The sequence below is a fragment of the Schistocerca americana genome, chromosome 2, assembly GCF_021461395.2.
Source record: "Schistocerca americana isolate TAMUIC-IGC-003095 chromosome 2, iqSchAmer2.1, whole genome shotgun sequence".
Lineage (NCBI taxonomy): Eukaryota > Metazoa > Arthropoda > Insecta > Orthoptera > Acrididae > Schistocerca > Schistocerca americana.
In genome coordinates, this window is record NC_060120.1 from 832900378 (window position 1) to 832914141 (window position 13764).

General features: G+C 38.0%; 1 protein-coding gene across 3 annotated transcripts in view; it reads right to left on the reverse strand.

Annotated features, from left to right (window-relative positions):
• LOC124595488 (RING finger protein 17) overlaps positions 1–13764 on the reverse strand; it is a 485726-nt gene that overhangs the window by 90070 nt on the left and 381892 nt on the right. For all 3 annotated transcript variants that reach the window (XM_047134251.1, XM_047134250.1, XM_047134249.1), the window contains exons 18-21: positions 10581–10789; positions 3298–3445; positions 913–1125; positions 689–831 (exon numbers count right to left, since the gene is read on the reverse strand). In XM_047134251.1, coding sequence (XP_046990207.1) covers positions 689–831; positions 913–1125; positions 3298–3445; positions 10581–10789 — 713 coding nt within the window. The remainder of the gene's footprint in view (positions 1–688; positions 832–912; positions 1126–3297; positions 3446–10580; positions 10790–13764) is intronic.

A 13764-nucleotide genomic window follows, 5' to 3' on the forward strand; every position in this document is an offset into this window, starting at 1 on the left:
GTTGATGGCCAGCACTTACAAATAGGAGAAATATCAGTGTTGCTGACAGACACATAAAATAGTACACTCACTATCCTAGCTTCCACACCTAATAGTTTCTTCCTAAGGGAGTAGAGAGGAATATATTGAGGAAGTTTAGAAAGGGATGGAAAGTCCCTCAGATCCCAGGATGACAGGGACCCACCTATTGTGAGGATGAGGGGATTCTCCTTTTATTTAAATGTATTAAAGTAATTACTGCATAAATACTTGAATTCATGACAAAAAAATAACTGTCAGATTCAAAACTGAAAATTTCTAGATAAAGTGTGCTTCCATTAGTAACACACACTGATTCCTGTAGAATGTCATAGATTGATTCACAACCAAACACAAAATTCTCATTTCCTGACATTCTGTGATACAATGTCAAGAAGATACAAAATTTCAAAATGCTTCTGCATAAATTGGTTGCTACTTTGATGTTGAAATTCAAATATCTCCTTGGTGTTTTTGAGGACTTCTCTTTTTGATATAATAACTGTTACTTTGACACAATTAATATTACTAAGGCACATACACAACACACACCAGACATAAAAGACAAATAATTTGTAATAATAGGTACTAAGTAAAAAATCAATAATATGAATGGGTGATTTACAGATAAATCTTTGATGAATAAGGAACTAATTCAAATATCACTTACAGTTTCAGAGGAATAGCAAGTCCTTGATCTATCAGCTTCTGATTCAATGTATTCCATACTTCTGTTGTTGGGTCCAATGGTCCTCCCTCAAAAACATCTTTTACCCAAAGTTCTACAGGAAGTGAATTGTTTTCAATCTCTCCCTGCAAGAAATATTGCTTACATAAAGCAGAAAATTATTGCTTACAAAGGTATATGGGCTTACAGAATTTGTCAAGACTTACCCGTTTAGTGATGTAAAGCTCTGTGTAATTATGAATAAGATCTGCGAGATGTTCACATGCTAAACTTGGCCACTGAGATCTATCTCCAGCTGCTTTTATACCAACTAAGTGACAGGCAATTGCACCACTATGTACTTCAGAGAATCGAGGATCAAGTGCTTGAATGCAGTTAATGGGAACCTTTGTGTAGGTTGCAAAATCTGTCAGAAAAACCTGGAAAATTTGTTGCAATCAGGTCAGTAACAAAGTTTGATAAGCACATGTTTGGAGGGTGACAGACAGAAATAATCACTGATCTGTACATTATCAGCTTTCGTACCACAAGCTTTGAACAAAGAGAGAATTACATTTGTACGACCTCTTGTAAGTTTCACCATTATATAGTCTGTAAGTTTCACCATATTATAGTCTCCTGTGTGTGTGTGTGTGTGTGTGTGTGTGTGTGTGTGTGTGTGTAAGGGGGGGGGGCCATGTATGCACACATGTTCATTTTATATTTGATATGGGGAAAACACTGGAAACCCAAATCTGGATACCTCATTTCTCCCAAATGTGAGCCCAGCATCTTAGCTGATGTACCACCTTTTTTGGTATTTTATACCTCTACAGTGGCAAAGACCACTATTAGGGATGTCACAAAGTGGAAATGTCGAATGCAGTATATCCAAATTTGGCTCTGTGGTAGGCTTATGAAATTAACTGATGGGGACTGCTGAACTCTGAAGCTTACTATACAAATCAATCATCAGATATCTTATCACTATTTTAGAGGTCTTATAATGGAAATAAGATACAGAGATCAGTGACAGAATGATCCACCAAAAGACAACAGAACACAGCTTTCAAATATTACTGATTTTGAAAAGTCCTGGCAAATTAAAACTGTGCACCAGACTATTACACTGGTATCATTACCTTTCGCAGACAAGTGCTCTACTGGCTGAGTCATCCACGCATGACTAACGACTTGTCTTTGAAGCTTTACATCTGACAGTACCTCTTCTCCTATAGTTGGAAGTCCTACGTGCATAGCAGAAGTACTCCTGAAAGAAAGGATATTCTTGAGAAATAGATTAGCTACATCCTTGAGGACATTTTGAAGGCTGGAGAAGAAGTACTGATGGAAGTAAGGCTGTGAGAGCAAGTCATGAGCTGTACTTGGGTAGTTCAGTTGGTAGAGCACTCCACTGCAAAAGGCTAAGGTTCCAGGTTTGAACTCTTCTTCGGCACACAGTTTTAACCTACTAGGAAATTTCAAATCAGTACACAGCATACTGCAGAATGAACATTAATTCTGGATTATTGATTGTCACTGCTTACCTCACTGACTTTTGAGGTTCTGAACAACATCAGCCAACACAGCATGACAAGACAACCTCAACAGTGCAGACAATACCGTTCTCCTCAATGTGACTAACAAGCTACATCATGTGACTGACAGCAAGCAGTTCACAGCTTAACTTGAAGTAGTCAATGGAATAATTTTATTTATTATTATTATTATTATTACAAATTTAATAAACAAATAGTCGACTACTTTGACAACAGGAGTAAAGCCAAAACAGACATATTGAATGGATTGGTGAGATTAAAACTGATCTGAAATTGGCAGGAATTACACCTCAAGATGTATAAAACTGGAAAACCTTCAGAACCAAAATTCACAAATGGCAAGCTGGCCAGGAGGTAAAATCACAGAAAAAGACTGGAACAATATGGTCCCAAGAGAAAAAGGAACCCCACAAGAAGAGAACAAAAGACATATGGGCACAAAGGAAGGCAAATGCCCACCTCTAACTACTTTGCATAGTCCCAATGGGCTTATTCACAATAATAATAATAATTATAATACAATTTTTTTCACGATAAATTATTATTATTATTATTATTATTATTATTATAAAATCAGAGTTGCTTTTTGAGAGACAGTGAATCTGCTGCTCCACTACTTGTATAGCTTTAAACACTTGGACTATAATGAGTATGTTACACATCCCATCATCTGTAACTTCTAAAGTTTTTAAATGTCCCTGAAAAGGCATTAAGTTATCACAAACATAATCACTACGTCATAAATGAACAATTTTGTGTAAAATATATTTACACTCAGGACTAGCACAATGCGAATGATTTTCACAACTATGACTGTGGAGGTCTTCTATCTAGGACACCTAACTCTATTTCTTATTACTATTTAGAATATTATGAAGTCCTTGTACTGCCAACAAAATACGTGAATGTAACTGTAAAATTTACTTTAAGTTTATTGTCAGCTAATATATAAATATATTTTCTGCTTGTTTTGAACCATGAATAATAAAAGGTTTGCTCCTTGTTATACACATAAGAAATTACTAAGTACAGAACATTAATTCTTAGTCATACCAAAGCTTCATCATCTGTGATGTTTGTAATAATTCCTCGACACCACAATTTATCTGCAGCATTAAAAACACAGCATTTCTCTCCTTCTTCCCATGAAGTTTCAATACCGATGGATGTGTTATAGTACTCCTGTAGCTCTTTCATTAATCTGTACAAACAAAAAAGCAAACTATGTTTAATGTTCTTTCATACAAGCATATTACAACTATTTTGCAATCATTCACTGACATGAAAACACAGGTTTTCATGCCTACAGAGAAATAAGCTGAGTTATCCACTATCTAATGAAATCAGCACTGTTACCAACACTCCTCTATCACAAACACTTACATAATATCTGGTAGCACATGGAAGTTGTGCCATTTTGTGAAGCCTCCTTGACTTTACTTGGGCTGACTGACTACTGTACCACATGGCACATAGAAAATTGCTGACAATTATGACAGAGAAAGTGATCAAAGCTCGAGTTTACACACAAACCCAACACGACAAAAAATCCATGACACATTTATGGAAAAATATACCGAAAATACAAAAACTGATCATCAATTCAAGTTTAAGCTGCAGATTTTTGGCATTCTGAAGTATCTGTTACATGAAATCCTATGACAACTCACATTAAAAACGTATAATGAATGAAACAATGTAATACACTACAAATGAAGTATGTATGTTTATCCTCATATATTTTCTGGTAATTTTTTTTCTGTTTTATAACTGCTACAGCTTTCCCTTCATTCAAGGCAAGTTAGTTTCCCTCACTTTAAATCCATTACTAGTGTAAAATTTCAGTTGCTATGCACTTCTGCTTTACAAATGACAAGTTTCTCTAATTGTGCAGGTATTATTCCATGTCATGACATCAAATAAATCTCAAGTCTCATGTCATGTGGTGAGTAACAATCAATTAGAACAACGATGCTTTGTCATTGTTTCATAAACAAAGGTTTCTGTGACAAAAGCAAAAATATGGGCATCATAAATTTTCTTCCCATTGTTTTGTGGTAATATGTCCAACACTCCTATTCATTCTGGGACGATATAGATTCCAGTAGCATTAAATTTTGGTTAACTTCCCCGTTGGATTAAATATACAGAAATTTCTGTACCCTAGTCACCCGGAAATCGAAAGCATTTGTTAAGGCAATTGTACTATCAAGTTTAGTAGTAGCTGAGTAACTCTGTGTGTGTGTGTGTGTGTGTGTGTGTGTGTGTGTGTGTGTGCGCGTGTGTTACAGAGAGAGAGAGAGAGAGAGAGAGAGAGAGAGAGAGTGAGTGTGATGAGCGTTCTCAATCTTATTTATGTACCTATTGATGACCCAGCATCTCAACTATTAGGTGAGTTGTTTCCTTTACTCCTAAGTTATTTATATTTTTCAATATATTTTTTTCTGCTCTTTATTTTATTTTATTTATTTTGGAGTTGCTCCTTGTACCAAGTGCAGTTGGTTGCAGGAATCGCAATGTCACAGTTGGTGGCGCCCATAGTTATCAACGCTGTAGGCACTGTCGGGGGAACTTTGGAGATGATCAGTTGGACACACCTCCATGGATGTTGGAGGTAACATTACAAATAGGAAAAAATGTAAAATAAAAGTTGATGGTTATCAGCCTGAGCTTTGCTTTTGGTAAGGAAAGTACTCATTTCAAAAATACATGAACAAAATTTGTGAACAGTTGGAGTTCCTGTAATGTTATAGCATAAAAGGAAGCTAAATGGGTAACCACGGCAGCTGATCATTTTAATTTAATAATATAACAGGATTTGTAAATGAAAGTTTTTATGGAATGTCAATAAAGTAAAACCTGCTTCAGTGTATTGCCATATTAATTTGCAGTGAGTCCATGACATTTTGAAAGACATATACTCTCCTTAATCTTCTGGCAATGTAAAGAGCAGTTGTTGCAGGTTTTCAGGTGTCGACCACCATTGATTATCACAACAGCAAAATGTATCTCTTGCTAAAAAGAGCAAATGCACTGGTCTACTCTGTTTTACATTAAGTTTTTTGCTATGCATTACTTTCATAATCACACTTTATATTTGCATAAGAATTCACTTCTATCAACCTGCATCATTAATAAATCTTGAATACCTCATCAACTAGTGAAAGTTATTCCTCATCAACGCTACTATAGCCATATCTTAAACATTGGATTAATTTCTTTTGGTACGGGGAAACCAGCACATGAAAGCATGCTGGAACACAAACAAATATCTTACCTCCCTTATTTCTTTTGCTTCGCCACATTTAGATTACTCAAAACTCAACACACACGTTCACCTCTGCCAAACTTTGTCATTTCATTCCTTGTATTTCTAACTTCATTCCTAACTACATTTCCAGAACTGTCCGATTCCAGGTTGTAAATTAAATGAACAGTACAAGTATGAGCTGTTCTGGGACTATGGTGTGAGTTTCTATCTTCCACAAGGAATGCTCCACCAATAAACCTCTCACATTAAGTATCTAACCACATGCAGTGAGCTACCCAAAATTACCCATCATCAAAATCCGTAGTTATATAGCATCTATTTTACTTTACGCAAATGTAATTTATCTTTACTTTCTGCACCAACAACACTGCAATAAGAGGTAAATCCCAATGTACCAATTTATGCAGAATTAATGTAAGTTAAAAAAATTAAATAAATAAATAAAAGCACACACTCAATGTTGACAGAACTGCAAGGCTGACAGCACTGTAGGATAATAATTGCCAAAACACAGACACTTGGTACACAGTTTAACTGTTATGGATGAATGAAAATGGCAATTACAGAGTCATACATTGATGAAATGGGTATGGGTTGTAGAAAAAGATCAGGTAAATTTCAGACACCTAAGCACATTAACTCCTCAGCATATTTATTTTAAACATTGTAATATGTAAATAATTTTATTATATTATAATAATAACTTTTCATCATTAGAAAATGGAATTTAATAACAAATATTTTATAAGGAAACTAAAGAACCATATCATAAATCTTGAAAACCAGAGAATGAAATTATTACATCACTGTTTCAAAAATTCTTAATATAATTATGTACTAGTCTTTTCATCCATGCTGAGAATTTGATTGTATGTTACAAAAGTCATGTTTAGATTGCTTTCTCACAGTATATATTATCAGTGCTTGCAAATTTAGACTAATCAGATGACTAAAATTGGTTTCTGAAGGTAGAAAAACTGCTGTACTTCATATATCTTTAAATTATCTTCTCAACAATAACAATACAGGAATAAAATGAATCCTTCAATGACTGTTTTGACTGAAAAGAACAAATGCATTTCAGAAAGTTATTTTCACAAAAAGGTAAATATTCTTTCCCCATTCAAAGTAAAAGCATCATTTTAAGTTGCACACTGAAAATATACCAATAGTGAAACTAAGATAGTACAGAAACAAAGCAGCATTGCTAAAGTTGAAGCGGTATGATATTAGACAAAGTGCTTCACACAGAATAGCACAACAGAGTACTGGTCACCCTGTGGCTCCAGCTCCATGCAAGATCCACATGACATGGCAGCTCCATCCTTTCTGACCACAGCAGACAGTTGTCGCGAGCTGCAGCACCTCTGGGTTGCTATCGATACTAAATCCCTCCCCCCTATGATAAGCCCTTGCCCCCCCCCCCCCCCCATGGCAACTGAACGTGGGGCCTAGACACAAGGCACCCTTCATACAGGCAGACATGTACTTGGGTTGGGCATGCTGTACAAAGCGTAGGACATAGGTGGTCTAGCAACATACCTCATGCAAGATTTTGGATAGACTGTGTCAACACTGTCGTTAAGGCCTTGTGCATTTGAGCTTCACATGTTCTGACAATTCTTTAGGCCTCTGGGTTGGAGGCTTGGTGGAAGAGGCAGTGGTCAGGTGTTCAATGTTGTTGTTGTGACAGAAAGTCTTAAACTGCGAAGATGTGAACTGGGGACCTGTTGTCAGACATCACTGTGTGAGGAGCTCCCTCGAAGGCAAAGATTGTAGAGAGGGTACAGATGGTAGCACTGGTGGTTGTTGATGACATACATGCCATAATGGGAAAGTTGGAGAGAGCATACATCACCAGTAACCACATAGCTCCCTGAAATTGCCTAACAAAATCAATGGATACCCTCTCTCATTAAAAATCAATGGATACCCTCTCTCACTGGTGGTCTTGGGGTGGTCATGGAAAATAAAGTTGTGCCATAGCCACCTGGTTCAGGGATGCAAGGCCAAAGAAGGAATGCGATGACAACTGGGCATTCAGACCACCCAATGGCTAGTGTTAAGAATCCGCTTGTGGCGGTGAGTCTGTATCACATTGCAAAATAGTTGCAAAATGTTGCGTCTCCTTGTTCCGGCCACCAAGACCACACTGCTAACAAAACTTTGTGCAGAACTAGGTCACAGACCAACACTCACATACAATCAATGAGAATGCATCTAGGGTTTGTCGCAGGTGCTGATTGAGCACAAAACAGTTTTGTCAATCACACTTCTGTTGGGGCAGCAGGAAAGTGGGAATAGGTGCCTGCAGTGGCTTGTCCAACAGTGGGGCATAGCACATTTTGTAGTTATAACTGTTTAAAAACGAAGTCCACCACTGGAGCTGCTGCACTTACTTTTCTGGGAGCTTGGACCGAAATCCAAAAATCGATCTGCAAACAGTTAGTTGTGGTCATGAACAGACGGAATCTGCTGCCATACAAATACACATGAAACTTCTTGACACAAATGTGAATGTTTTTGGAGTGTAGGTGATTGGTCTTTCGAAGCTGAGCAACATTTTAGAGGACAGAACTGCCGCAAACCCATACAGGACACATCTGTCATGATACTCAATCACAGGTGCATAGTATATGGCATCTGTTTTAAGACAATCCTTACAGCATTGAAAAGCCTGTTGACAGGATGTCAGCTACACAAATTTGATGCCCTTTTTGAGCAGCTGACTGAGCAGATGAGTTATTTGGGCTGCTTGAGGAATGAACTTCACATAGTAAATGATCTTGTCAAGAAAAAAATAATTGTTTGAGGTTAGTAAGCACTGGCATATTTATTATTGCATCAAAATCGTTGCATGTGGGCATAATACCCTTGCTTCTGGGGCTGTGCCCAAGGGGGAGGGTGGGGGCGGAACTATGTGCTCAACCACATGATAAATCAATGATCTTTCATAGGAAACTTTACAATTCTGACACAAAAAATTGCACTAGACTGAATCCTGAGTTTCCCCAACATATAAATAGTTTGAATAACTTACGGGAACGCAGCCAAGTAATGTCTTCGACAACTGCCAATATGTCTGTATCATTTCAACTATTTACATCAACTGTGAAGACAGATCCAAATATCAGTAAGTAATCAACTCTTAACACATCGATGATATGTCCTACCACACCGAACTGGACTCCAGATCTAAGATTTACAACCTTCATTAGTCTTCAACATTTACATTTTAGAATGTCCGTTTTCTCTGAGGTGTTCATGATGCCTCGAAGAGGCATCACCAAGGCATGAATGCACATGTCCAGTAAATGCTTCTGCACTCACCACGCCACGCCTTGTCTTGCCTTGCCCATACTGTTTCATCAGCGTGACCATCCTTAGAGGAACACAGATCATTCTCACGAATGACACATGTTACACTAAAACAACTTAAAATGCTCCAAATTGAAATTTTAATGAATTTCTTTCTTGTTTCTATATTAAAGCAGTTGTCTTAACCCTTCAACTGCTGTGGATGAGATTAACTCGTTGAGCACTGCCACTCCCCAAGTGCTGAGGACATGTATAAACATGGCCCCTGGGGTTTCCTAAAGCGCTACTGACATCTTCACGTGTTCTGTTCTGTCTACCTCTTACTGCTACAGAGGAGTTACTACCATATCTTGACGAATAAAAATGTTCTGAGCATTTACCATACAAAATATGTGCCTCTATGCATGTTACCACTTGCAAAAAACCTTGTTTCGATATCTTTAACCATTTATGAAATATGATAATTGTTATGACTACATGATATATGATGCGCAGGACCTGAATTGGGGTGCATCACGTAGGACCATCAGTTGGATATAAAAATCGATAACTTGAGCACAAAATGATATATTGTTCTGCTCTCAGTTTTAAATAAAATTTCAATATCTTATTCACATTTCATACAAAGCAATGATAAGCTAAAATGAATCATATCAAAAGTTTACAAAATGCCTTTTTACCACTGCAAACTCTTTAAAATTTTGTGGAAGGTTTTACTTAATTTGATGCAGCCCAATAACTATGGCACATAATGAAAAGAAATTCAGTTGTTTATTGAGCAAATATGGCAGACTGAAAGACGTGCAAAAATCAAGTTTTTTCATCTCATAGTTTTCTTACAATCAGGTGATAAGTGTTTCATAGTGGCTTTAATACCGTCTTCAGCAGAAGTAGCAGCGTTTGGTAAGTAGTATAGCCATAACAAAGCTGCTCTCAGTACAGAATGCAGAAAGCATAACTGTAGCACCAAAAGGGTTAATAAATTACTTTTATTTCTGAATGCTCTTAAAATCAGGAGAGAGACCATTTGTGGAAAACCAGCCGATAATTCTTATAAAATTCCTCTGTTGTTGTTAAGGCTATTGGAACTTATTATAATACTTGGGTTTTCTGCTAAAAGGAACTAGTTCTACTTGATGTGCAACACATGGCAGATGATTAGTCTATATGTGACCCAATATTGACCCTTCTAGAACTCCATTAACAAATATTAAAATATATGCTCACAACCACCTTTTAAAGTGCTAACGCACTAAAACTGCTGCCTTCTGAGTGACCAAGCCTTGACCAGCAAAATTATTCTACAACACCATTATAAAAGAGATACAGATAAAAGTATAAATAAAAATATAAAAAAATCGTGCTCACTTCCCTCGTAACCGTGCCTTTCCAAAAATGTGATTCATCATCTACTGTCCAATCGATAAAATAAACTAAAATGATTTGGTGCATACAATCTTTTAATACTGGCAGTGTGACAACAACTATTCACATGCTTCCTGTACCAGTGCATCTCCAGGAACAATCTACCAGGATACAAATATATAAGCAGTGTAACTGTTTGTGTTAGTATCTGAGTATGTCATGTTTTTGTACTCTTTTTATCAGCTAGTACAAAATGGATATCAACGAAATTATTCAAATTCTTATGGGCCCACCTCCCTGCGGCTTGTAACTTAGGTTTCTTAGCCCTCAACATGCACCTCCTCCATCTCTCAACTACTTCAACACAAAAAGAAATACTTACTCTGACAATACACCCTCCACGGCATACAATCTCACATAGAAGCAGCTTGGGCTCTCTAAAGCAAGAACAGTCACTCTGAGGCGGAATGGATCACTATTTTCCTTTATCTCTGCGTCTGGAACCACATCAGTCACTTCTGGCGGAGGTTTATTTTGTGCTGCAGCAACTTCTTTTGGCTTCACTTTTGAGATCACTCGTTTTTCAGCTTTCTAAAAACATCATAAAATGGTGTACTATCCTTAAATATATATACGACTAGTGCAATAAGAACACTATCACCAATATTCATTCCAACTATTTTGTATAGTAAATTTTCAAACAGATCATCACAGGTAAGTACATTGTAGTTTTTCAGGTAAGAGATCAGTAACGCTGAATTATCTTCATACTGTGCTGCAGATACATAGATAGCGAAGGATCTACCAACATGAAATAAAATATTAAGCACAATTACTTCAGTCAGAAAATCTTACTGGGAAATGAAATGAAATTTTATGAAAATAAAATAACAGAACATGGAACTATATGAACAAACCGTACATTTCTGCTTCACTTAAACAGTAATTTCTTTAGTTAGGTCATGAACAGTCTAATGCTGCATATTTTACTGAAGCCTAAACTATAATGGCATCGAAGTTAACCCAATTTGGAGCTAAATGTGGCAACACACCATTGTAAATATAATGTTTATAATAAAGTTTTGATTTCAATAACCATTCATGAAGAAAATAAGCTGGTACATATGTATGTTGTGTACACATCAAACCAACACTAATTTAATTACAGTTGTGATCTTCAGGGGACAAAATGTGTAGTACTACCAACAAATACATACTAAATTAAATGTTACACAACTGATACATTTTAGAACTAATAGTTCTTTCAACAATAGGGAGACAGGGACAGGTTAAGGAAGGTTAAAAGAAGGGACAGGTCACTCAGACCTTCACTTGTAATGAGGACAAGTGTCTAATCTAGTGTGTGTCAGCAGTACTACACGTTCCAGTATCACAATTTACTAGTTTTCTCAACAGATTTTGCTTTGATACAATTAAACTTAATTACATGTTTTCAAAATATATCAACATAGTTCCCTGGCAGTCTGTGCTTTATAGTGCAGTGTGGACTGACTTTCCAGTGCGCATGCAATTGAAGAAGCGGTTGGGGAAGGGTGACTGTATCTCTGATGGAGGCAGCAGTGAGTGAGCGGGGCAGGACGGAGGGAGACGGATGGTGGTGCGGGAGGGAGGGGTACCAGTAGATGCTCGCGATAGCACTGCAGTCAGTTAGTGTGGCACACAATGATGATAACATGGCTTGCGATGGGATCACACGACAGAGAAAGGGAAGACTGACAGGTAGAGAGCGTGCACTGCAGTGAGTTAGCGGAGATTGAGGCCAGAAGAAATACAAGCATGAAGGATATGTTGCAAGGATAACTTTCAATTATGGAGTTCAGAAAACCTGATGGAGGTGGAAGAATCCAGAGGGCATGGTTGTGAACCAGCTACTGAACTCGAAGAAGTTGTGCTCAGCAGCATGTTCTGCCACTGTACATTCAAGTCTGCTCTTGGCCGCAATTGGCAATGATCATCCTTCTGGTGGGCAACTTGCTGGTGGTCATACTCACATAAAATGATATGCAGACAATGCAGCAGATACTTCCTTCAACGTACTGGTGAGGGAATTTTCATCACTTCATATGCACCATACACAAGTGGCCAGGCTATATGGGAACAATTTTTTTGGACTGGAAGAAATGACAGCTGTCAAAATACAGGTACTGTTGGTGGTTAGTTGGCTTGATATGGACAGATAAGTGCATGGAGCCATCAGAGTGGCGGCTGTCATTGTCCAGGAAGGTTGTACATTGGGCTGAGGACAACAAGCGGACGCAAATGCGAGAGAGAGTGTTGAGTTTGTGAAGAGATTAGGATAGTGCGTCTTGGCCCTACATCAAAGAACATGAAGATATCATTAATGAACCTGAACCAAATATGGGGTATGGGAGTCTAAGCAGCTTTTCTACACGTAGCCCTTATACAGATTGGCTTAGGAGGGTGCCTTGTAGGGGCCATGACCGTGTTGTGAATCTGTTCATGTATCTTCTCCTCAAATGAGAATTAATTATGTGTAGGGATGCCATAAGCTGGATGTATAAGGAATAAGGTAGTGGGTTTGGAGTCAGGTGGACGTTGCGAGAGGTAGTGTTCGATAGCAGCAAAGCTGTGGGCATGCAGAACGTTGGTGCATAGGAAGGTGGCATCAACAGTTATGAATAGGGATCCAGATGGTGTTGGTGTGGGAATGGTCGGAAGTCAGTGAAGGCAGTGGTTTCTACATTCCATTTGTGAGGCTGGATTACAGGCAATTAGGTGAAAGTGCTGGTAAAAAAGAGCAAAGATTCTTTCAGTGGGAGCAGAGTAACCAGCTACAGTGTGGCATCTAAGATTATTGGGTTTATGGATTTTGGGAAGCATGTAAAAGGTGTGTGTGTGTGTATGCTGGACTTCTGGGATAGGATCACTATGACAGAGCTTGTAGGTGGAGGAATCAGACAGTTGGCATATGCCTTCATCAGAGAAAGTCTCTGTGACTCATCACAGTGGTGGAGCTTTTTGTTCGCAGGGAGGATGATTAAATCAGTGGCTGTCTTGAGATTGTGGATGTCTGTTCTTTCTTACATTGAGAATTTTGTAGTCTTAGGAAGGTGTCTGGGGAAAGATCGTGAGGCCAAACTGGACGTAAGGAATTCCTGGAGGGTGACTGGGCAGAGAGGAAAGATCATGATTAAATGGAAGAGTCAGGTTCCAATATTGGGGATTATGTTGGCTTTTGTTGGATGGATTGGTAGTAAAGAAGAATATACACTGATGGGATTGGGAAGAGGACAGATGGTCTTTTGAGACAAGCATAGTTGAATTTGGGTATGGGATTAAAGGTGGGGTAACTGGATAAGACCGAAACTTCAGTGCAATTGAGGCTCTTTCGTGAATAAGATGACAACAATGCTTTATGTTTGCTTAAGTTGTGTGTTTCTTATAGTGTTGGGAGTTTTGGAAGCTTTGTCATGTGTGAAGGACAGCAATGCAGGGCCTGGATGCTCTGAGGTATTGGCGAATTGGTTTACTTGGGGAGGGTGTAGGTGCTGATGTGTAATAGTATCCCAAGGCAGGGGTAGGAT